We start from the raw sequence: 26181 nt of genomic DNA on the forward strand, positions 1-26181 counted from the left end.
TAAATGGAAAACAATTGGTCAAAATGTGGTGAAACAAATCCCACTGCCATAAAACTATTATTGGGGGAAAACAAACAGCTTTTTTTTTCCAACTGCAGAAGAAACCAAAGAAAAAAAAATGACCCCTTTACTCCATAAAAATATAAATAGTTTGGGTTTCTCGTTTTATTTGAAGTACAAGTGGGTTACTAAAGTGCAAAATTCCCAAAGGAAGCACATTTTTCCCCAAGACTGCCCCCCACCACCCCTCGCGGGTTTACCCCCCTTCGTTGCGGTACTAGCGCACGTCCGCCATTAGAGAGCGACCGAAACAATACGTGAGGGGGATTAAAAAGGGAAAATTAGAGGCGGGACAAGTGAAACTTTACTCAATTAACCATTATTTTCACTGATGGAATCCTAAAGCTGCCTTTTACATGTTTTAACCCCAAGACGGGAATAACAATTCAAGGGAAAAAAAAAGGTTAAAGCAGGCATGGTTAATATCACATCTTACCCGATTTCCCAGAGATCTACACCGACCGCACTCGTTCCAGTCCCGGGCTAGACTTGAAGTCACACTAACTTGATAAACGAAGTCCCGCCTTTACCGCACGCTGGTTGGTCAATTGCTCGTATTTCGCATATGAAAGGCAGTATCGCGCCGCATGTGTGGTTGTGTTCTTTGTCAATCTCTATGACGGCATCGCCTTTCCGACATCATATTAGGTTGCCGCGCAGACTTACAGCACATTACTTCTGATTCTCGACTGAGGAGGGCGCTGTGTGATTGGCAGGAAAATGAGTGGAGATAGATCAAAAACAAACAATTGATCAATTTAATTGTTTTTAAAAAGTCGAGGGGAACAGAAATTTGATGGGCGATGTTTTTTTTAAATGAGAATAAAAAAATTGATTTTTTTTCAACACTCTGAACGGAATTGGCAAAACGAGGCAATGATTGATGGGAATTGTGGTTCAAATTGAAATTCCTGTTTGAAGAGCGATAGCTAACGGTGGGTGAGAGGAGAAGGCTCGCAACTCCCACAATGCGGCGCGCGGCGGGCAGCGCGGAGTTAACTCGCACTATTTTGCTTGACGTCACTCAGTTTCAAGCGTTTGGAAGCTGTGTTGTGGGAGCCATTTTGAGTTTGAATGCGGGTAGTGGGGTTGCTGTCACTTCTCCCCAATTATCAGTTTTCTTTTAATATTTTAACGTTTTCTTGTATAGGTATTTCGAACAGCTGTCAGAAATGCAGTCAAATCAGATCAACCGAAATTTGAAACAAGTGCAATTGGAGAACAGCCGTAATTCTCCAGCGAAAAGAGACTATGACACGGCGGATCTGGAAGAAACTATGACTGACGAAGAAGCCCTTACAGTAGACATCAAAAATTTCCGCAGGCCGGGAGAGAAGACTTACACTCAAAGATGCAGGCTCTTTGTTGGCAATTTGCCGACTGATATCACGGAAGAAGATTTCAAGAAACTGTTCAAGAAATATGGGGACCCGTCCGAGGTTTTTATCAACCGGGACCGCGGGTTCGGCTTCATTCGGTTGGTGAGTTGAGCATGTGTTCGATCAATCCGGAGGCGCCATGTTTGTTCAGACAGCTTCATAGTCTCTAATTCAAGTGTTTGGTCAAAATTTACGATTTTTTTCATCAAGTTGACGTAAAAATGGGAATTTAAAAATGCATTTGCACCCTAGATCTCAAATCTGGTCATTCGTTATTGAATGCATTTTAAATTTTTTCCCAACTGCGAAATTAATTTTTCGATAAACTTCCTGGAGGCAATTGGAGGGGCAGGGAAATAAATGTTGTAAATACACATCAGCCAGCATCTGTAGAGCAAAGGAAAAGTTAACGTTTTGAGTTGTCCCTTTTCAGGTTTTAAAAATCAACATTTCAGTAGAATGTTCAAAAAAATACAATTAAAAAAAAATCTGCCTAGATGTTTAGCGCCGTTGATGAAGTTTGGTTGAGGCGCAGTTTTTATGGATTAAAAGATCGCCCCTGGTGCTCCTTTCGCGCTTGTTTGTTGAATATTTGTACTGAGTACTATATTATGTCACCGAAATTTAAGTTGGATAGGAGAAGTGAGATGCCCTTGATGCACATTTTGGCATAGAGGCGCCTCCAGAATTTGTGTCGCGCTTACCAATAGAGCAGAAAAATTCTAGTTGTGGCTTGCATACAGCTGTAAACGCGCCGTTGGACGTCGTATTACAACGCTTTTTTTTGTTGAAACGGAATTGTAAAACAAAGCAAGCATTGACATTAACTTGGAAGCGTCTTCGAATAGAGTGTTGAATTAAGGGACAAATGCAATTTACTGAAATAGTTTTGTAACAAGTTTCCTTGAAGCGGCGCACAACGTAAGCATCGCCGGCCGTAATCTATTCTCGATGTGCAGAAGACTGAGAATTCAATGCGTTCACGTATGTCTACCAAATAAACAAATGAATAAAACTACATTTCAGTGTTTTCTCTTTTTTGAATTGCTAACCTCATAAGTGTTGAATGAAAAAAAATCTGAGTTGACAAGCTACTTTTACGACTGCCTTGGACATTATTCTTGGCTGACGTGGTCCGATCAGTTTGGTTACCTAGTGCAGGAAATTGTACTGCATATAGTTTCCATTGAAAATGTTATAGTGCATCCGCGTCTGCACATTTGACACTTTGTTACAGATGCAAAACTATCTTTTTTAAAAAGATGCTTATGCCTTGAGCCCAAATTGACTTTGGTCAGCAAATTTTGCCTATCAGCGACTAAATTCTGACCTGAGCTTGTTGACTATTAGATGTTGCCTCAAAGGGACGGCTCCATTTTTCTATAATAAAACACACTCTTTTTTTAATAAAAGGTGTATGGTCTGACTTGAAGTAACTCACCACAGGAGATCTGCTCTTATTAAAATTTAATGAGATCATCTAGTGCAATTTGATAGTTTCTGGATGGGGAGAGTGCTAACTGTTTCCTGGAAAGAGGCAACAAATGTTGTAAATACACATGAGAAAAGGAAATGTTTTGAGTTGTCCATTTCAGATTTTGAAGAACAACATTTTAGTAAAATGACTTTATTCAAAAGAAAGTGAATGGATTGACTACCCTGTAACCTTAAAATAAAAACAGGGAGTTAGCTGATTATCAGATCAACTTTGTGAGGCCAAGAAAAGAGTTTTAAAACTCGGGGGGGGGGGGGGGGGGGGGAGAGAAGGTTGGGTTGGGGGGGGGGAGAGAAGGTTGGGTTGGGGGGGGGGGGGAGAAGGTTGGGTTGGGGGGGGGGGGGGAGAAGGTTGGGTTGGGGGGGGGGGGGGAGAAGGTTGGGTTGGGGGGGGGGGGGGAGAAGGTTGGGTTGGGGGGGGGGGGGAGAAGGTTGGGTTGGGGGGGGGGGGGAGAAGGTTGGGTTGGGGGGGGGGGGAGAAAATTGGGATGGGGGGGGGGGTGAGAAAATTGGGATGGGGGGGGGGGTGAGAAAATTGGGATGGGGGGGGGGGTGAGAAAATTGGGATGGGGGGGGGGGTGAGAAAATTGGGATGGGGGGGCGTGAGAAAATTGGGATGGGGGGGACTAAGACTGCGGCTGCAGGCCTGAAATACTGGTAACAAACTGGATAAAGATGGGCGAGGGGTGCCAACACCAAGGGCACAGGCCCTCTTCTGAGCAGAACTGCATTCTGGTGAAGGTGCTACACCTGGAACATTATTTCTCATCTCCTGGATACTAATGGGGCCCCATCGCCCCTTGCTGTAAAGAGAGTGGGAGATGTAGCTGAGCTGAAGTTATGAAAGAGAGCTGCAGAGCACCCAAGAGAAAGGTAGAATGATACATAGGAACAGGAGTAGGCCATTCAGCCTCTCGTGCCTGCTCCGCCATTTGATAAGATCATGGCTGTTTAGCCCATCGTCCCTGTGCTAGCTCTTTGATAAAATGCTATTCCTGAAGCTTGTATTGAGTTTGGTTGGGATAGTGTAGGAGGCTAAAAAGAGGTCAGAGCAAGAAGGGAGGTTTAAGTGACTAGCCACAGTGAATTCAGGATCATACTTGGATAGACGGAGGTGTTTTGGGCAGATGATCACCTTGTTGCATAATCTGTATTTGGTCTCCCAGTGTTGAGACTGCTTGCTAAGCAGTGAATGCAGTAGTGGAGGCAGTGCACATTATTTGCTATCTTCTGCGGGTAGAATGTTTTAGGCCCTGGACAATTGTGTGGGAAGAAGTGTTATGCTTGCTGAGGTTGCATGGCCTCAGCCGTGACTCATTGGGAGTGCTCTCTACTGAGTCAGCTGTTTGTGGTACATTGTTCTATGCAAATTGGCTGCTGTGTTTCCTACATTTCAACAGTGACCATACTTCAGAAAAGTACGTAATTGGCTGTAAAGCCCTTTGGGATGGCCTGAGGTCGTGTAAGGCAATTATATAAATGCCGGTCTTTTATGGGCAAGTGGTAAGGGGAGGGTAGAACAAGAGTGAACAAGGGCATCCTCGAGTGAGTGGTCTGCCCAGAGTGGAGAGAAAGTTGTGCTTGGTATTAAGATGGCAGATGATCTGGCAAATGCAGAGACTAGTGGGATGGAATGTGAGGACAAGAGGGTTGCTTTTGAGGGAAAAGGGAGGGATGAGGGCAGAAGCATGGGAAATGGGATGAATGCGGTCGAGTTCTGTCGACCACTGTGGACGGGAAATGGTTGAGGAAAAGGAACATTTCAGAAGCTCTGCGGTGTGGAAATCGGTCATCAGAACAGGTGATGCAATGCAATCTTTACTAGAAGTGGGTGAGAAGAAGCATACTCCAGGTAGTTTTGGGTGTTAGTGAGCTTGTAATAGATGTTTGTGGCGTTATTCAAGATGAGAACATGTTCACCCAGACACGGGAAGGTGTTGGGAATTTATTGTCTGATCTTCAAGGAAGTAGTGTTGAGTCCTGGTATAGAATGACTACATCTAATGAAAAGGTGATTGAGGCTAGAAAACCTGGCACCCTTTGCCACTTTAGTCATTAATATGGGGGGGGGGGAAAGGGGGAGATAATAGTGGCAATCCCTTACCTGCAATTTTTTTTGACTACCTATTTGGAGATCCTCGTGTAGTAAAGTAGCTCCGAGCGACAGGTGTACGTTAAGCAGTTGAGGTGAAGGTGGAAAATGGACTGTGTGGGGTCAGGGAACAGGGTGCTGTTCTATAGCAAAAGGACCTCTAGCTGGTAGCCTTAAATGAGTCCTAGCTCCACAATGGTGACTTCCAGCTCCAGTTTCCACTTTCTGCAATTATTTCCAGCACCACCTTCCATGGAGTTTGCTACAGCATACTTTAATATAGCCTTCCATTGAGTTGCTGACTATATATAAACATCCCCAGGCATTGTTGTAGTGGCTTAATGATTTTTGCTGAGGGTTTATCTTGTAAATAAACTTTTTTTTAAAATCCACTTGTAGTGTTGTAAATTTTCTTTTAACTGTTAGAAGCTCTTTAGCAAACAAGTCTGTGTTGAAACTATAATTGCTGAGGTTCTGGAAGCAGCATATTGCAAGTTTCTAGCTGTTTGTCTTCATCTGAATCAGTACTTCTAGAATGCTAAAATCCTAAAATTGAAATTTTGATATAATAACCAATACTTGCTATCAATTTTGAAATGTAAATTAAATGCTTTTTCATGTAGGAAACCAGAACATTGGCTGAAATAGCAAAGGCTGAACTTGATGGTACAATGCTGAGGAATCGACCTCTACGTATTCGCTTTGCTACTCATGGAGCTGCTTTGACTGTGAGGAATCTTTCTCCGGTGGTTTCCAATGAGCTACTAGAGCAGGCCTTTTCTCAGTTTGGTCCAGTAGAGAGAGCAATAGTTGTTGTTGATGACCGTGGGAAGCCTACAGGAAAAGGTTACGTGGAATTTGCAGCAAAGCCTGCTGCTCGCAAGGCTCTAGAAAGATGCTCAGATGGAGCATTTTTATTGACATCGTAAGTCTTTTTCTTCACTTTCAGAAGTCTCCTTGCTGTGTAACATTCATTCTGGCTAAGCCAAGAGTGGTGTGCAGAGATAGCTGCTTTTTTTTAAAAAAAGAGAATGCAGCTTCAACTCCATTCTCTTCCTGCTGATCAGAATGTATATGACTCAAGGTTCGAATCCCTAGGTTCTTCATAAATACTACATGAATTTTACAATTTAAAAGTACAGCCTCATATAATAAGTTATCTGTAGTGGCCTAGAACTGATGCTACCACATTTGCATGTGCTACTTTTGACCTTCAGACCTGTAGGAATTTCTCACCCTCTGTTGCAGTGGAATGTTTTTTATTCTAAGCTGTAGAATGAGGTTTAAGTTTTTATATAGTGTCTAAAATATGGTCATTTCATCCTCCTGGGCAGCACTTATGTGGTGTTTGGATTGGTAAACTTGTGAAGTTGTTCTACTGGATGCAAACATTGAAATATTTGAGGAAATCTTAACCAGGGATTTGCTCTTTTATGGGCTTTATACTTTTTAATCACTTCTCTTGCCACCAAGCCAAAAAAGCAGGATGGGATTGGGGGTGTGGCGGGGGGGGGGAAGCAGGGAGGGGCATGTAGAGAGGAGAGAGAAGTGTCTTATGGTTATAGTTGTGCATAAACACCAACTATAAAACTTAAGTATCAAAAGATACCACAGCATCAGCAGAAAATATTTCAAGTTTTTTTTTCTCCACTTGCACGTTAATAGAAATTGGTTAGTAATCGCTAAACCAGAAAATTCTTTACAAATTGAATGTCATACGTATTGACAATATCTGCATTGTAAATTATAATTCAAAAAAATTAATTACACTATTCAATAATTGTGCATCTTTGGCACACACATTTCATAAATCAGTAGTACCAAAAATGACTCTTTAAAGGGAAACCATATCTGGAATAAATTAAACTAAAGTTATGCATGCCTTTTGTTAGATACTGGCAAAAATTTACATACCATGGAAACTTTGGGCATGGTTACTAACTTCACCCAGTAAATTAGTATCCTGCTAAAATCTTTGTTCTTATGCAAAATGCATTCTCGGTGATGCCCAATGATGACTTATTTTTATACTCCAAAATATTTATTCTTTTATTTTTTAGTATGCAATTTGTGACCATTTGTTCACGTGCCTAACAATAGGCACATGGAGTGGTTGAGGCGAATAGCATAGATACATTTAAGGGGAAGCTAGATAAGTACACGAGGGAGAAAGGAATACAAGGATATGTGAGATGAAGTAAGGTGGGAGGAGGCTCGTGTAGAGCCATTGGGCTGAAAGGCCTGTTTCTGTGCTGTAATATTTCAGCACACGGGTCTCAAAATCTAATTACTCAGAACATGCTGAGATTAACCAGGGTCAAATTCAAAGTAGATTTGATTGATAGATTATCACCTGACAGTAAACCAATTATTGTTCCCCTTAGGACTTCCAACATGACGAACCAGGCGACAAAGTAAGAGAACTTCGTGGTTTTTTTTTAAAAGTGTCACTTTTGTAGATAATTGTATATACTACGAACTTTCCGGATCACTAAAATACAAATAGATACCGATGACTAAGCATCCAAGAGGGTGAAAGGATCTATGGATTTCAGGGCCTTCCACTGGAACACCATGATAGAGCAGTAGACTAGTACAGCCTCAAATTCTAAATCTATTCTTAACTTTACCATTATTTCAATCACAAACATTCTGAGGACATATCTTTTTAGTTTGACCTTTTTTCAGCTTGCCTGCCACCTTTTATTATAAGCATATCTCTGAAAGGAGTTTTTGCTAGTATTGAAACAATCTTGAACTGGCAAATTGTAACATTGTGGAGTGTGCTTGTACATGGTGTCATCTGTTGATGTAGGCTAATGCACTTAGGTATGTTTGTACATACTCACCTACAGTCTGGTGCAGCTACTTGGCCATAAGAATTCTGTCCAGGATGACCCTTCTAAAAACGTACATTTTTAATGCATTCTGTTTTATGCAACTTGTTTAAGACCAAATAGTCAGTAAAAATGATAAACGTTACGTCAAGTGCTTCAAAAAGCTCTTAACATTAGTAAACCTTTTTCCTGTTCTAAATACTATGTTACATTGTATTGTAAAATTACTTTTCAGTTCTCCCCGTCCTGTTATTGTGGAGCCCATGGAGCAGTTTGATGATGAAGATGGACTCCCTGAGAAACTACTGCAAAAGAACACTCAATACCACAAGTAAATGTTTCATGTCTTATCTATAATTGGCATAACAAACTGCACCCAAAATATGATGTCATTACTGGGTTTTGCTATTTATTTAAGATGGCTGTTTTTGTTTACCAAACAAAATGCTCTTGGATCATGCTCCAGGTCTATGGGTTGTGTTTGATGCTTTTGTTATTTTTCTGATAAGAGCAAAACTTTAATGTTTTGGAAGCCTTCAAATTCTCAGTAAAGGTACAAACAGGATGTTGGGACTGTGGATGCATTCAGAGACTAGTACTCAGAATATTGTTCCATAAACATCTTGATAATTTTGTGCATGCCAAGGATGTCCTTGCAGAACATTTTCACGCTTGGCATGGTGTGAAAGTCAAGGAATCCTATCTAAGGTACCGTAACCCCACTGAGTAAGAGCAATAAATACAGTACATACTACTCCACATTTCACAACATCCATCCTTGTTGCCTCTGACAGAAAGGAGCTTTTCAGCCCATTAGCAGAGGGTAAACTGAAATCCTAGCGAGGAAAAGATAGTGCTAACTATCATGCTTACCTATAACTTTTTATGTTGGCTTTTTTCAAATTCTCTGCCATCTAACAGTGGATAAGGCCTCTGTGTGATCCTGAAGCTTTCTTTCCAAGCCAAAAAAGGTATAATTTAGTTGATGCAGTATATTGTGTTTCACAATTGATGAAAGCATATTATGGAGAGTTCCACAATTGGAAATGAGTATCCACAATCTGGTTGAATATTTCTTTGTTAGAACATAAGAAATAGGAGCAGGAGTAATCCATACGGGTCCTCGAGCCTGCTCTGCCATTCAATAAGATCATGGCTGATCTTCTACCTCATCTTCACTTGCCCACATTTTCCATTTTGAAGTGGAATTTCAGTTTGACTGTGAACAGGTTATTTACCTACTCACTTTTGGTAATACGTTGGAGAGAAAATAAGAGGGAATTGATATTGCAAGTAATTAGTACTTAAGCTATTGATTAGGAATTGATTACTAAAATATGCACATTCTGTAAAAATGTGCTTTTGTTGAAGCATGTACACTTTAACATATGACAAGCTTCATACTTTTATGTGGAAAAATAAAAGTTGCTACATCATGAAATGATGGTATATGTTATAGGAACTGATATTAAAATCGCCTCTGTCCTCGTCTTCTGCACTAATAAAAGACTCTTTAAGAGGGCAATGAAGATAATGATGTGTTCAAATAGTGGCCAGGCAACCTGTGATGGCCCACGTGTTGTTAAATGTGGTATAAAGCTGCATGTATTTTATAAATACTGAAATTGGCAGTAGTTAGCAGTGGTTTGGGGATTTATGCTTAACATATGTTTTTATTGAATTAGGGAAAGGGAGCAGCCGCCACGTTTTGCTCAGCCTGGGACATTTGAGTTTGAATATGCATCTCGGTGGAAAGCCCTTGATGAAATGGAAAAGCAACAGCGTGAGCAAGTTGATAGAAACATCCGAGAAGCAAAGGAAAAACTAGAAGCAGAAATGGAAGCTGCTCGTCATGAACATCAACTTATGCTTATGAGACAAGGTAAGTTACTGCACTTTACCTATAAGATGGTTATGGTTGACATTTATTGAGCAACTGGAGTAGATTGTAACCCGTGGTGGTAAACCATCGAATCTTCCATTTGGAAGTCCTTTCTTAAATGCTCACATTTTTGAAAGTATCTTAAGGTAGTTATTATGGAATTTCTAGATGTCTGGTTTTGCAGACATAACTTAGTATAGCAGGATATTTTAGGAAATCAAAGTAAACTATTGGTGTAACCGTTCATATCTTGCGTCTGGATTAAGTAATGCAACCTGGCCTTTGTCTATGATTTTCCCTCTACTCATTCAGATTTCGGAATTTATGAAAGAGGTCCTCAAGTTGCTTAAAATGACTTAATGGCTTGACAGATGGATTTTGCTAAAAGAAAATAGTGCCACACTTTTGCCCCAAAGTGCTTCCAGAAAAATGGAATTGTCATCATCAGCAATGATACTTTGTGAACAGTTTGTGAGCAGATTGTCGTCTTGGCTGCTCTGTATGCTGTATCGGACCTGATGTCTTGATAATTAATGGTCCAGAATTTGTTGTAGCCAGTCAATGCATGTGTAAAATTAAGTCACTTAATTTGTAAGTCCAGAAAACCTATTTGGTTAAGAATCCTTTATGTCAAAGAAGAAAAATTGAAAATTTGTTTATCTTGGGCTGAAAAATTGCCTTGATTAATGCTGAGCCCTCTTTTGGAGAAAAACTTGGATTGACTGATTGTAAGGAGTTTAAAAATGTGAGTAAAGAGTAATGTGTATTTTGTACTTTAGTGATGAGCTTTCTTAACTGATTTATGACTATTGCTTATGAAGTGCATCATTCCCATTGTAGAATTATATTAAATTACACGGAAATTACAACACTGAAACAGGCCGTTTGGCCAAACTAGTAAATTTTGGTGTTTATCCTCCATGTGTGCAGTAGTCCAAAACCTATGTGCCTGCCCTTTCCCCATATCCCTTTATTTTGCTTTCCTTCAACCATTTCACCTATTCTTAAATGTTGACATGGCCTCTACTTTAGTCACAAGCTCCAGTAGTGCATTCCACAGCTTCACTACCTTCTATGTAAAAAAAAAGTTTATTCTCTGCATTTAATCTTGCATCTAGGTCCCTTTTTGTTCTAGATCCCTATCCACTGAAAGCTATCTGTTTCTATTAGCTCTGTCCCATCCCTTCATAATTTTAAACACCTCTATCAGATTGCCCCATAATCTCTGTTCTAACAAAAACAGCCCCAGTTTTTCAAGTCTTTATATTTGTATTTCCTCATAACATACAACATCCTAGTGAATCTATACGGTATCTTTTTATTGCCTCAAAATCCTTCCTATAGTGTGGACCATAAAATTGCATAGGGTACTCCAACTATGGTCTTAGGTTTTATATAGATTCACCATTACATCTTGACTTTTATATTCTATATCTCGTCAAAATACCCAGTATTCCCAGGCTTTTTATGGCTTTTTCCGCATGAGATTATGCTTTTAGATATTGTGAACTTGAACCCCCCCCATCACTCAGCTCTTCCCAACATCACCCAACCTATTCCACTTCAAAGTTTTTTTTTCTAGATATTTAGTAATTTCATTTTTAAAGATTCCAAATTTTTTCTTACCACTGATGTTAAACTAACTGGCTTACAATTAGCTGAATTAGCTCTGTCTCCTTTTTTGAATATTGTTATCACACTGGCTACTCTCCAGTCCTCCAGCGCACATCCACTCTCAGTAGAACCCATAACTATAATTTCTAGGGGCTCAGCTATTTCTTCCCCTCTTTTTTCCCTCAGGGTGCATCCCATCAAGTATTGGTTCTTTGTCCTAATTAAACTTATTTCTCAATACTTTCCTTTTTATTCATTACAATATCTAATCTCTTAACCAATTTAGGATTGACCTTCTCCCCAAAGTCCTTCTCTGAAGCGAAGCACTTATTAAGTATCCCTGTCAATTTCCATTAACTGCTAATTCACTATCCGCTCCTCTTGGGTCCTACCTCACATTTAACAATTCTCTTACTGATATATTTGTGGAATGCTTTACTGTTCTTATAAAATATTTTGAGATTATCTCCTCACACTCTTCCCCCCCACCCCCGGCTGTCCCTCTCATAACTTTCTTTATTTTCTCATTCACTCATTCTTATCATACCTATATGCCCGTACTTAATTTTAATTTGTTTCTGATTTCTATTTATTTATCCACGGCATCTTGAAATTTGAAGTTTTCTTTTTGAATGATGTGTATTTTGCAACTTTGCAGTCTCCTTTTTTTTAAAAAATAACCCATTGCTGATCTACAGTCCTGTTTGCCAATTTCTCTTTCCACCCCTGCTAGCTCATTATCTTTCTAAAATGTGCCCTGTTCCAATCTGGAACCCTCATTTTTGTGCTAACCTTTTTCCACTCTATTTGGACCTGAAGCCATATCATATGGTTATTACTCCTGAAGCGCTCCCACACATTTAACTCAGCCATCCGACTTCGTTACTCATACATAGATCTAGCAATGCCTCTCCTCCTGTAAGTATGCTAACGTACCGCTTGAGGAAGAAGCCATGCACACATTTTAGGAACTCCATTTTTTTTTTCTCCATTTGCTCTATCTGTGATCTGCCTGTAAATTTCCTCTTCTATTTCCCTGCCACAATTAGGGGGTCTGTAGTAAAATTCTGCTGATGTAACCAATCCTTTTTTTAAATCTTTGATCTCTAACCATATTGACTGAATAAATATGTTTTTTGTGTAAATCAGTCCTCTCCACTGGAAGCATTCCTTACCTATTCTGTGCCTCCTAAAATAATATAACAGCCAAGTTTCTGTTAGTGCTATTAAATCTATATATTCCTGTGACATAATTTGCTTTTAATTTTCCCCCAGTTTGTTTTTGTGAAAAAAATCTGATCTGTTTTAGTGAATTTTCTGGTATGGTTGTTGAAGTTGTCACTGATGTATGCACTTGTGTGAGATGATCATTGTGGCGCTCATGTTTTGCAATTACACATTTGCAGGTTCTGTTCATGTCATTTGCTCGTAGATTGTAAAATGGTGGGGTGGGGGCAAACTGTGAAGATCACATGAGGGTACGTAGGAATACATTTGAGACCTGTGTCTTGGAACTTCGATTCTTGCTTCACATCTATCAAAAATGGATTCAGAATGCATTCTTTGAAGTATGTACCAGTGGGGTATCTAACTTTTTTTTGAGGGAAATATTTTGTGATCAGTGTAAGCAAAGACCAGTGTTATTGGCAAGTTTGTTTGGGTTGCTATGGTTTCATGCTACTATGTTGGTAGTAATTATGTAGCAGTTTTGGAAGTACTAGTTTCTGTTTGTATGCTATACAATTGTGCTGCATTAAAGTGAAATCAAGCAGCAGTAGGAATTTAATGCATATGTTGTATGGGCTACTTACAATCATAGAATGGTTACAGCACAGAAGGAGGCCATTCATAGGAACATAGAAAATAGGAGCAAGAGTAGGCCATTTGGCCCTTCGGGCCTGCTTCGCCATTCAAAATGATCATGGCTGATCGTCTAACTCAGTACCCTGTTCCTGCTTTTTCCCCATATCCCTTTAGCATTAAGAAATACACCTATCTCCTTCTTGAATACATCTAATGACTTGGCCTCCATTGCCTTCTGTGGTAGAGAATTCCACAGGTTCACCACCCTCTGAGTGAAGAAATTTCTCCTCATCTCTGTTCTAAATGGCATACCCCGTATCCTGAGACTGTGACCCCTGGTTCTGGACTGTCCAGTCCTGGTAGAATTTTATATGTTTCGATGAGATCACCTCTCATTCTTCTAAACTCGAGTGAATATAGGCCTAGTCGACCCAATCTCTCCTCATACGTCAGTCCTGCCATCCCAGGAATCAGTCTGGTAAACCTTCGTTGCACTCCCTCCATGGCAAGGACATCCTTCCTCAGATAAAGAGACCAAAACTGCACACAATACTCCAGATGTGGTCTCACCAAGGCCCTGTATAACTGCAGTAGGATTCGGCCCGTGAAGTCCATGCCGGCTTTTTGTAAGCAATCCAGTTAGTCCCATTCCCTCTTGTCCAATGCAAACATCTAAGAGAGATATCTTTACAAATGGCTGATCTGATTTAAGTTCTGCAACAAATCTTAAATTACAAGTGATTGGTTTTTGTAGATTTGATGAGACGCCAAGAGGAGCTGAGACGCCTAGAAGAAATGAGAAATCAAGAGCTGCAGAAACGAAAGCAGATAGAAATGAGGTATGTGCAGTTCAAATCAATATCATCCAGTATACTATAGAATTCTCTTATTTCTGAAACGTTTAACAGCAGCAACAACTTGCATTTATATAGTGTCTTTAACATAGTAAAATGTCCGAAGACGCTTCACGGGAGCGATTATCAAACAAAATTTGACACCGAGCCATGTGAGATATTAGGACAGGTGACCAAAAGCTTTGTCAAAAGAGGTAGGTTTTAAGGAGTGTCTTAAAGGAGGAGAGAGAGGTTTAGGGAGGGAATTCCAGAGCTTAGGGCCCGGGCAGCAGAAGGCACGGCCGCCAATGTGCAGCAGTTAAAATCTGGGATGCGCAAGAGGCAAGAATTATAGTAGCGCAGAGATTTCGGAGGATTATGGGGCTGGAGGAGGTTACAGAGCTAGGGGCTGAGGCTATGGAGAGATTTGAAAACAAGGATGAGAATTTTAAAATTGAGGTGTTCCTGGACCAGGAGCCAATGTAGCTCAGCGAGCACAGGGGTGATGGGTGAATAGGACTTGGTGCAAGTTAGGATACGGGCAGCAGAGTTTCAGATGAGCTCAAGTTTATGGAGGGTGGAAGATGGGAGGCTAGCCAGGAGAGTATTGGAATAGTCAAATCTAGAGGAACAAAGGCATGGATGAGGGTTTCAGCAGCAGATGAGCTGAGGCAGGGGCAGAGACAGGCGATGTTACGGAGGTTGAAGTAGGCGGTCTTGGTGATGGAGCGGATATGTGATCGGAGCTCATCTCGGGGTCAAATAGGACGCCAAGGTTGCGACCAGTCTGGTTCAGCCTTGCAGTGGCCAGGGAGAGGGATGGATTCGGTGGCTAGGGAATGGAGTTGGTGGTGGGGTCTGAAGACAAATGGCTTTGGTCGTCCCATTGTTTGGTTGGAGGAAATTTTTGCTCATCCAGTACTGGATGTCGGACAAGCAGTTTAAGTGCACTACATTTAAAAAAAAAACAGCCAAATTCAAAAATGGAGGCTTTACTACTGAATAGAAAAGACCTCTTGTGCCAATTTTATATTAAGAATGCATCAGACTGCTGGTATATGGGACATGCCGTTTAAGTAAAAACTGAACGCTTTGAATGGGGATTTCAATTTTTTTATCCCCCTAAGGCTACATTAAAATGGAGGAGGAGACTCATGTTAACAAGCTATCTCTATGAAGTTTTGGTCTGCCCTGTCAATTTTTCACGTTTCTAAGTGGGAGTGATTAGAACAATGGTTGTGTCTGGTATTAAACTTCCATTTAGATTTTCAGTAAATATATTGTGATTTTTCTTCTCTTTGATATGCTGGTAACAATTTGGATCATTTTTAATTGTTAGTTTCAATGCTGGTTTGTTTCTTCTATTTAAACGATTAATTTATTTGGAACAGTTTTCTAAATACTTATTCCTACACCAGACGCTAAAATTTCAGATCCTGCTGATGTAATTCTGTAACCGTTCAGTCCGAGATGCATGTGATTGACCAGTTCTACTTTGAAAGAGTTCTTAAGAACTCTTTCACCAATTTTATATTCTCTATTTAGTAGTAAAGCCTCCATTTTTGGATTTGGCTTTTTTTTAATGTAGTGCACAATAGTGTAGGTTATAATTCACAACTACAGGTATGTTACTGCTGCATGATAGTTTATGGTGTCTTGCAGTGATAGGATGCTCTGCTCTGCATTGTGCATACTTGTCAGCTTGAGTCATACAATGTGATGGGTCCAAATTAATTGTGTTTATTGGGAGAAATGTTGCTCCTTACATTTTTGAACATTGGCTGCATCATTGAGAACCAGAATATGATTCAAATTTGACAGGGGAGAAGATGCAGTATGTGACATACTGGCCTTTTGCCTGTGGGACCAGGGTTCAAAGTTCAGACTGATGGGATGAAAGTTTCTTCCATTTACTGGCAGTAAGGATCCCATTTGAAATTAGTCTGGGCAGTCTCAATTCAGTTCTTAGTTGGTCTGTGCTTACAGCAAAAACTTCCCCTTATTTGGTACTGAATGGCAATGTCACTCAGGCAGGCCTGAGGATATCTGGTGTGAGCAATGGAAAATTTACCACATTGGTGCATTATGGGGTGTGCTTTGAGGTTGGGGTTGAAGCACATGGTTGGGGAATGTTAGACCGAGATTTGCTCCGCATCTGGCTGTGCTGTAGCTGACTAAGTGCTACTTGAGATAGAAAACATTCAATTACCCAGCAGTGATATCCCTCAAACACAACTTTAAAAAAAATTGGCCTCACTGTATAGATTGTGTATAGAGTGTTCTGATCTAGTGCAGTGAAGCCCAATTAAATCCACACTTTTGCAAGAGTCCTAATTTTTTTTTTTTGCTAATAACTTTTAAATGTTTGGGTAAATGCACGCTGGTTTAAAGCACATCTGTTGGGAATGGGTACTGAATTACCATATTGCCATGACAAATTTGAAAGTGTCCAGATCAACAAACTTACTGTTGCCCCTTTGATCTATAATTGCTCGAGCAGTTCTTCAGGTTCTATTAACTTTACATTTGAGATACATTTCCTATTGCTTTTTTCCCTTCACGTCAAAGATGTAAACCGGTTCCAAGTCAGGTGATCTGTTTCACGTGTTGAATTAACGCTGCTCTTCACATATCACTGGTGGTGCTGTTTTAATAGAATGTTCTGTCAGGAGGGAGAGAGAAACTGCCTTCTCAATTGTGGACTGAGGGTTGTCCTGAATGAACTTAACGTTGTCAAAGCCAGCTTAATGGTGCCCTTACTGGCTTTTTTGAAGAAAATAAGGAAGGAGGTTCTCTGGCTGCCCCACTATAGGGACGTGCAAGAGGGGTAGGCCATTCAGTCCCTCGAGCCTGTTTCACCGTTCAGTTAGATCATGGCTGATCTGTACCCAACTTCATACACCTGCTGTTGCCCCAAGTCCCTCAATATCCTTACCTAATAAAAAATCTTAGAAATCTTAGTCTTGAAAATTTCAGTTGACTCAACATCCACAGTCTTTTGGGGAAGAGATCGTGATTTCCACTCTCTGTGTGAATGTGCTTCCTGATTTCACTCCTGAAGGCCTAACTCTAATTTTAAGATTGTGCCCCCTTGTTCTGGATTCCCCCACCAGAGAAAATAATTTCTCTAACTATTATATCAAATCGCTTTATCATTTTGAAGACCTTGATTAGATCACCCCTCAACTTTCTAAACTTAAGGGACTATAAACCAAGTTTATGCACATGTCCTCATAATATAACCTTTTAAGCCTTGGAATTATTCTGTTGACTGTGTTGTACCCCCTCCAAAGCCAATATATCTTTCCTGAGGTTCGGTGCCTAAAACTGAACGCAGTGCTCCAGATGGGGTCTGACCAAGGCTCTATATAACTGAAGCATCATTTACTCACATGCATTTTGGGCGTTAAAGCTCTTCGGCTGCTATTTCTGACATCAGCCAACAGGCTGAAAAGAACATCTGGAAATTAGAAACCATAGGCTTTTAAGGCCTGCAGCAGTGCCCTACTTCCCTCATCCTGATTTGGAGTGAGTGCCTATTTGGAGGTAGTTGCGTCTGGTACCCATTGTTTGTTAGCTGAACAAGGTGGAGAGAGAAACCAGCCCCCTCATGTCAAAGAAAAACTTGCATAGTGTCTTACCACATAGTAGTAAGACACAAATACCACATCACTCAAACATCTCAATGATTCCCATGCAATGCATACTTTCAAAGTGCTGTGATTGTGCAAAACAAACAGCAATGATATAGATAGGTGAAGGATAAGGAAATCTGTTTTCTTCGATCTTGGCTGAGAGAGGATTTTAGACAGACAGCAGAGCAAAGCCCTCCTTTTTAAATAATATCATGGGATTTCTAGCATACAGCTGAACCACTGAAGTGGACAGAGAGGACCCCAGGACTGCACTAGTGTGTCAGCCTAGATTATGCACTCAAGTCTTGGAGCAGGACTTCAACCCATAACCCTCTGAGGCGAGAGTACTTCAAAATGAGCCAAGTTAACTGAAAAATGTAAAATGCACTTTTTTTAGAATTCATGTGAAATGCTTGTATACTTTACGTTACCAAGACTTCCTATTTCCACCTTTGCAAATTGCTTGCCCTTGCTTTTACCCTAACCCCTGCCTTCACTGAAACCTCATTTGCATCTTTGTTGTCTTTAGGTTCAACATCTCGAACCCTCTCCTCACTGGCTTACCCAGCTCCACCGTACACAAACTCCCTCATCCAAAACTGTTGCCCACATCCTATGCTGCATTAAGTCCTACTGTCCTATTACCTCTGTACTTACCGACACTGCCTCTTCATCCCCCATTAAGTGGAATTTAGAATACGCATCCTAGTTTTCAGATCCTTTCACGGCCTTGCTCCATCCTACTTCGGTACCTCCTCCACCTCTATATGCTAGCATGCACCCTTTTCTTTCCCAGCTCTCATCTCCTTCTCATCCTCTTTTCTCTGCTCTCCTTTAATGGCAGAACTTTCAGCCATCCTGGCCTGCAGTCTGGAACTCTCCACTCATACTCTTTTGCCTTGCCATCTTTTTCCACACCTTTGGAAACCTCCCAAAAACCTACCTTTTTGACCATGCCTTTGGTCACCCTCACTGAACCTGTTGCTGCTTGGTGTATGTTCTCACCTATTTGTTTATAATGTTAGAGAGTTTGATTCTCGCATTTTGAATATTATGCTTCCCCCTGTGTTAAATCTGTTTGTTTCTAGGGGTGCTGCTATAATATTTTGGTTTAGGTTGTTGCAGTAGTGTAAAGTTTTTGGTGGTGCTGTATGCTGTTTGAAAGATTAATGAGAAAGATGTCCTAAATAAAAATTACCTAAAAAGAAAAGCCTGCATCTTAGAGTGATGGAGTTCTAATTAGCAGTTTAGATACTATAATGGCAATTCATACAAAATCAATTTCCAGCAGGGAGTGATTTGGCACAGGTAAGGAATCAACCCTGAGATTTTGTGGTCTGAATAGCTTAATGCTAAACCTAGTGGTGCCTTTAACCACTGAGCCATCAGGGGAGTGTGGTGTTCTGTTTAACCAATAAATCCAGAAGTGTGCGCATTACTTATTTCATGCACATAGTTTTGATCAATGAAACATTCAGAATAACTTAAAAGTATAGGTGGCTTGGTGCTCATTGAGCTGTGGACAAGTTTATTGATTTTGCTCTGCAGGCTGCTAATGACTACACTTACTATTTGGCTTAAATTGGGCAATCAGGTGGCCATTTTTGAAAACGGACGGTGGAACTGAAAAGGCTGAAGCAAACGGAATATTGGCCTTTATTTCTAGGGGGATGGAGTTTAAAAGTAGGGAAATCATGCTACAACTCTACAGGGTGCTGGCGAGACCACACCTGGAGTACTGTGTACAGTTCTGGTGCCCTTATTTAAGGAAAGAGATACTTGCATTGGAGGCAGTTCAGAGAAGGTATACTAGGTTGATTCCGGGTATGGAAGGGTTGTCTTATGAGGAAAGATTGAACAGGTTGGGTCTATACTCATTGGAGTTTAGAAGAAATGAGAGGAGATCTTATTGAAACATACAAGATTCTGAGGGGACTCGAAGGGTAGATGCTGAGAGGATGTTAACCCTCATGGGGGAATCTAAAACTAGGGGGCTTAGTCTCAGAATAAGGGGTCGCCCATTTAAGATGGAAATAGGAGGAATTTCTTTTCCCAGAGGGTCATGAATCTTTAGAATTCTTTACCCCAAAAAGCTGTGGAGGCTGAGTCATTGAATACATTCAAGGCTGATTTAGACACATTTTTGATCAGCAAGAGAGTCAAAGGATATGGGGAAAAGGCGGGAAAGTGGAGTTGAGGTAAAAATCAGATCAGCCATGATCTCATTAAATGGCGGAGCAGGCCAAATGGCCTACTCCTGCTCCTATCTCTCATGGTCTTATGAAATGGGAAAGTAAATGCTTTAAACTGAAATGATGGGACATAGAATTAGAATAGATGATTCATTTGGGTGACCAGAGAATGAAAATGGAGACAATAAGAGGAAATGTGGGATGAGCAGAAATAACTTAACCACAAACCACAAAAAAAAATTAAAGACTGCAGTAATAAAGCTACATTTGAATAGTTTTGTATGTATTTGTATATCACCATGAGAATAAAAAAATGTAATCTGATTGGTTTTGGGAAATTTTGCTGGACCTTCTGGCAGGCTAAATCTCATGCTTTTAGTATAAATCAAATTATGATTAGTCGTGCTTAGAATCATAGAATCATAGAAGTTTACAACATGGAAACAGGCCCTTCGGCCCAACATGTCCATGTCGCCCAGTTTATACCACTACGCTAGTCCCAATTGCCTGCACTTGGCCCATATCCCTCTATACCCATCTTACCCATGTAACTGTCCAAATGCTTTTAAAAAGACAAAATTGTACCCACCTCTACTACTGCCTCTGGCAGCTCGTTCCAGACACTCACCACCCTTTGAGTGAAAAAATTGCCCCTCTGGACCCTTTTGTATCTCTCCCCTCTCACCTTAAATCTGTGCCCCCTCGTTATAGACTCCCCTACCTTTGGGAAAAGATTTTGACTATCTACCTTATCTATGCCCCTCATTATTTTATAGACTTGTATAAGATCACCCCTCAACCTCCTACTCTCCAGGGAAAAAAGTCCCAGTCTATCTAACCTCTCCCTATAAGTCAAACCATCAAGTCCCGGCAGCATCCTAGTAAATCTTTTCTGCACTCTTTCTAGTTTAATAATATCCTTTCTATAGTAGGGTGACCAGAACTGTACACAGTATTCCAAGTGTGGCCTTACTAATGTCTTGTACAACTTCAACAAGACATCCCAACTCCTGTATTCAATGTTCTGACCAATGAAACCAAGCAAGCTGAATGCCTTCTTCACCACCCTATCCACCTGTGACTCCACTTTCAAGGAGCTATGAACCTGTACTCCGAGATCTCTTTGTTCTATAACTCTCCCGAACGCCCTACCATTAACGGAGTAGGTCCTGGCCCGATTCGATCTCCCAAAATGCATCACCTCACATTTATCTAAATTAAACTCCATCTGCCATTCATCGGCCCACTGGCCCAATTTATCAAGATCCCGTTGCAATCCTAGATAACCTTCTTCACTGTCCACAATGCCACCAATCTTGGTGTCATCTGCAAACTTACTAACCATGCCTCCTAAATTCTCATCCAAATCATTAATATAAATAACAAATAACAGCGGACCCAGCACCGATCCCTGAGGCACACCGCTGGTCACAGGCCTCCAATTTGAAAAACAACCCTCTACGCCCACCCTCTGTCTTCTGTCGTCAAGCCAATGTTGTATCCAATTGGCTACCTCACCTTTGATCCCGTGAGATTTAACCTTATGTAACAACCTACCATGCGGTACCTTGTCAAAGGCTTTGCTAAAGCCATGTAGACCACGTCTACTGCACAGCCCTCATCTATCTTCTTGGTTACCCCTTCAAAAAACTCAATCAAATTCGTGAGACATGATTTTCCTCTCACAAAACCATGCTGACTGTTCCTAATCAGTCCCTGCCTCTCCAAATGCCCGTAGATCCTGTCTCTCAGAATACCCTCTAACAACTTACCCACTACAGATGTCAGGCTCACCGATCTGCAGTTCCCAGGCTTTTCCCTGCCGCCCTTAAACAAAGGCACAACATTTGCTACCCTCCAATCTTCAGGCACCTCACCTGTAGCGGTGGATGATTCAAATATCTCTGCGAGGGGACCCGCAATTTCCTCCCTAACCTCCCATAACGTCCTGGGATACATTTCATCAGGTCCCGGAGATTTAGCTACCTTGATGCGTGTTAAGACTTCCAGCACCTCCCTCTCTGTAATATGTACACTCCTCAAGACATCACTATTTATTTCCCCAAGCTCCCTAACATCCATGCCTTTCTCAACCGTAAATACCGATGCGAAATATTCATTTAGGATCTCACCCATCTCTTGTGGTTCCGCACATAGATGACCTTGTTGATCCTTCAGAGGCCCTACTTTCTCCCTAGTTACTCTTTTGCCCTTTATGTATTTGTAGAAGCTCTTTGGATTCGCCTTTGCCTTATCTGCCAAAGCAATCTCATGTCCCCTTTTTGCCCTCCTGATTTCTCTCTTAACTCTACTCCGGCAATCTCTATACTCTTCAAGGGATCCACTTGATCCCAGCTGCCTATGCATGTCATATGCCTCCTTCTTCTTTCTGACTCGGGCCTCAATCTCCCGAGTCATCCAAGGTTCCCTACTTCTACCAGCCTTGCCCTTTACTTTATAAGGAATGTGTTTACCCTGAACCCTGGTTAACACATTTTTGAAGGCGTCCCACTTACCAGACGTCCCTTTGCCTGCCAACAGACTCTCCCAATCAACTTCTGAAAGTTCCTGTCTAATACCATCAAAATTGGCCTTTCCCCAATTTAGAATTTTAACTTTTGGGCCAGACCTATCATTCTCCATAGCTATCTTAAAACTAATGGAATTATGATCACTGGTCCCAAAGTGATCCCTCACTAACACTTCTGTCACCTGCCCTTCCTTATTTCCCAAGAGGAGGTCGAGTTTTGCCCCCTCTCCAGTTGGGCCATCCACATACTGAATGAGAAATTCCTCCTGAATACACTCAACAAATTTCTCTCCATCCAAGCCCCTAATGCTATGGCTGTCCCAGTCAATGTTGGGAAAGTTAAAGTCCCCTCCTATTAACACCCTATTTTTCTTGCAGCTGTCTGTAATCTCCTTACATATTTGCTCCTCAATTTCCCGTTGACTATTTGGGGGTCTGTAGTACAATCCTATCAACGTGATCTCTCCCTTCTTATTTTTCAGTTCTACCCATATGGACTCAGTGGGCGAACCCTCGGATATATCCTCTCTCACTACTGCCGTGATGTTCTCCCTAATCAAGAACGCAACGCCCCCTCCTCTCTTACCTCCTGCTCTATCTTTCCTATAGCATCTGTACCCTGGAATATTTATCTGCCAGTCCTGCCCCTCCCTTAGCCATGTTTCAGTAATAGCTATAACATCCCAGTCCCATGTACCCATCCATGCCCTGAGTTCATCTGCCTTGCCCATCAGACTTCTTGCATTGAAATAAATGCAGTTTAATCTAGACTTCCCTTGGTCTTTGCCGTGCTTTCTCAGACCATTTGTCCGGTCATGTTTTGTACACTCTCCCTTACTGCCTTTTGTTTCTGTCACCACTTTACTTCCCACTGACTTCCTGCATCGGTTCCCATCCCCCTGCCACATTAGTTTAAACCCTCCCCAACAGCACTGGCAAACACTCCCCCTAGGACATTGGTTCCAGTCCTGCCCAGATGCAGACCGTCCAATTTGTACTGGTCCCACCTCCCCCAGAACCGGTTCCAATGTCCCAGGAATTTGAATCCCTCCCTCTTGCACCATCTCTCAAGCCACGTATTCATCCTAGCTATCCTGTCATTCCTACTCTGACTAGCCCGTGGCACTGGTAGCAATCCTGAGATTACTACCTTTGAGGTCCTACTTTTTAGTTTAACTCCTAACTCCCTAAATTCAGCTTGTAGCACCTCATCCCGTTTTTTACCTATATCGTTGGTACCTATATGCACCACGACAACTGGCTGTTCACCCTCCCCCTCCAGAATGTTCTGCAGCCGCTCCGAGACATCCCTGACCCTTGCACCAGGGAGGCAACATACCATCCTGGAGTCTCGGTTGCGTCCGCAGAAACGCCTGTCTATTCCCCTTACAATCGAGTCCCCTATCACTATAGCTCTGCCACTCTTTTTCCTGCCCTCCTGTGCAGCAGAGCCAGCCACGGTGCCATGAACCTGGCCGCTGCCACCTTCCCCTGGTGAGCCATCTCCCACAACAGTATCCAAAACGGTATACCTGTTTGAGAGGGGGATGGCCACAGGGGACCCCTGCACTACCTGCCTGCACCTCTTACTCTTCCTGGTGGTCACCCATTCACTTCCTGCCTGTACTGCTTTTACCTGCGGTGTGACCAACTCGCTAAAAGTGCTATCCACGAGTTTCTCTGCATCGCGGATGCTCCACAGTGAGTCTACCCGCAGCTCTAGCCCCGAGATACGATCGGTCAGTAGCTGCAGGTGGACACACTTCCTGCACACATGGTCGGCAGGGACACTGGTAGTGTCCATTACTTCCCACATCTTCTTAGATGAAAGTTATAAATTGATTTATTAATACTAATATGTGCAGTGTGGCTGTGTTATTAATGCTTCTGTTTTAAAGATATAGTTTAAATGTCCATGGTTTGTATGGGAAGGTTTTGAAATGTGTTTGATAGTTGGAATTGCAACCATCTTTCATTTCTCAAAACTAGCAATGAATCCAGCTGAAGTGGGATTAAGTTTACAGGTCCTAACTGTATGAAACAGTCCAGAATCTAGTTTTTGGCTTGTCTTACTTGAAGCATTGTCTATTACTAGCATCGATATTAATCATCTTGATGTGCACAAAAACAGAACCATCAAGGAAATGAGAGGTCGAGAAGGTGAATGATAGTTCCAATACATTGTTGGTCATTTAAGTTGGACATACTTTCAGCTACTTATTCTATTATCTTAAGGTAAGATCATATTAAATTTTCACAGGCATGAAGAAGAACGTCGGCGACGAGAGGAGGAAATGATGCGCCAGAGAGAGCAGGATGAATTGAGAAGGCAGCAAGAAGGGTATAAGCCCAACTACATGGACAACGTAAGTAAGAAAAATATACAGGCTTGAGTGGGTGTCAGGGAAGTATTTATTTTGGAAGGACAAGATTCTTAGGAATTTCAATTCTATAAAGGATGGAAGCCATTTTCCCTTTTTCTTTTTAAAAGCTTGATAATTTTGTTCCTTCTGTAATAAAGATTAACACTTAAACTGGTGATGTTGTATTGCAGTTTGGTAGGTTATTGGTGGCTTGTGATTTTATTGCAGTTGTGTTGATGTAATGTTCTACAAAAGAACAAAATTCTGACTTTTTAATGAATTTTAAACTGAGTAAACGTTCTTTTACTTTTTATTAAATACAGTTGAACATTCATCCAATTTTTTTCAAAAGTGGTTAGTTATTTCAACACAATTAAGTTTTAATCTAACACTTGAATAAAGTGTTTTGTTGTGACAAATGAGAGCACTGAGCAGCTAAATCCTGAATAAGTGCCTTGAAATGGTGAATTCTGCAGTCTTTTTAACTTCTATAAAGGACATGCAGTCTGGAAACTGTTACACTGGTAAAATGCATAGCTCTTACGCTTAACCAGTATCACCTCAACACATAAATATGTTACTACCTTTGAACACACTCTAGATTGTGGTGTGTTTGTATTATATGTAAAAAAAAACCCAATAATTTCCTGTGTTTGGTGTTCCTTTTTTGGTCTTATGGACAGCCTTAAACAAATGGCTTCCCACATGATTAGACCAGATGTGATGCTGGGAATTATTTTTTACTGGCTCATATGTACTTTGGTGTTTTATTTTCTACCATCGATTTCTCAGCCGTGAAATTCATGCCATTTTTTGCACTCTGATCTGAATAGTTGACTATTAAAGGATTACGTAACAGTTGACTTTTACTATATATGTATCCACTTTTGGTTGCCATGGAAATCTAATTTCCTTCTATTTAATTTTGTCATTGTTTCTTTGCCCCAGATCACTCCCATTCATAGCTAGGAGATCATCTTTTTGCAGTTTTTTCATTCTAACTAACGACTGGTTTCAACCTGTAAGAAGACTTAAATATCTCTGTGATAATTTTCTATAAACAGCAAATCCTAGTCTCATGGTAAGTGCAGGAACTGCCAGCAGAGCGTTTCGTGACAATGAAAGACCTAAAAATGGATTTGAAAAGTTAATATTTGATCTTTCTGTATATGTATGGAGGGTGGTGAATCCTATTTAATTCATCTAAAAGCGTCTGATGCATTGAGAGCATTGTGCATTGTCAGACTTTTGTTTGTTGCATTTTTTTTGCATCTAATAGCAGAGACAGAAAACAAGTGGAAACAAGGTTTTCTTAATCGAAACTCTTTTAATACAAGCAAACTATAGAAAACTGAGAATTACAAAGACCAGTTCAATTTCTGTTCAGATTATGCCTTGAGTTTTGCTGTTATGGTTTAGGACACCAGAATTTTCTGGTGGAACGGCTTCCTTCTATCCACTTCTGCT

General features: G+C 41.0%; 2 protein-coding genes across 7 annotated transcripts in view; one reads left to right on the forward strand and one right to left on the reverse strand.

The window, feature by feature from the left end:
* The window catches only part of zmym2 (zinc finger, MYM-type 2), a 114895-nt gene extending 114354 nt beyond the window's left edge, over positions 1-541 (reverse strand). For all 3 annotated transcript variants that reach the window (XM_067986093.1, XM_067986092.1, XM_067986094.1), the window contains exon 1: positions 497-541. The gene's annotated coding sequence lies outside the window, so the exon portion shown is untranslated. The remainder of the gene's footprint in view (positions 1-496) is intronic.
* A 555-nt stretch (positions 542-1096) lies between these two features.
* The window catches only part of LOC137322894 (paraspeckle component 1-like), a 127622-nt gene continuing 102537 nt past the window's right edge, over positions 1097-26181 (forward strand). For 2 of the 4 annotated variants that reach the window (XR_010963250.1, XM_067986098.1), the window contains exons 1-7: positions 1097-1541; positions 5649-5950; positions 7410-7439; positions 8098-8193; positions 9548-9744; positions 13916-14000; positions 24612-24717. Coding sequence is in view for 3 of the 4 variants with exons in the window: in XM_067986098.1 (XP_067842199.1) it covers positions 1233-1541; positions 5649-5950; positions 7410-7439; positions 8098-8193; positions 9548-9744; positions 13916-14000; positions 24612-24717 (1125 nt within the window). In the remaining variant the exon portion in view is untranslated. The remainder of the gene's footprint in view (positions 1542-5648; positions 5951-7409; positions 7440-8097; positions 8194-9547; positions 9745-13915; positions 14001-24611; positions 24718-26181) is intronic. The other 2 variants (XM_067986096.1, XM_067986097.1) reach the window with 2 other exon arrangements.

This window comes from Heptranchias perlo, chromosome 6 (assembly GCF_035084215.1).
Source record: "Heptranchias perlo isolate sHepPer1 chromosome 6, sHepPer1.hap1, whole genome shotgun sequence".
In the NCBI taxonomy this organism is placed as follows: Eukaryota; Metazoa; Chordata; class Chondrichthyes; order Hexanchiformes; family Hexanchidae; genus Heptranchias; species Heptranchias perlo.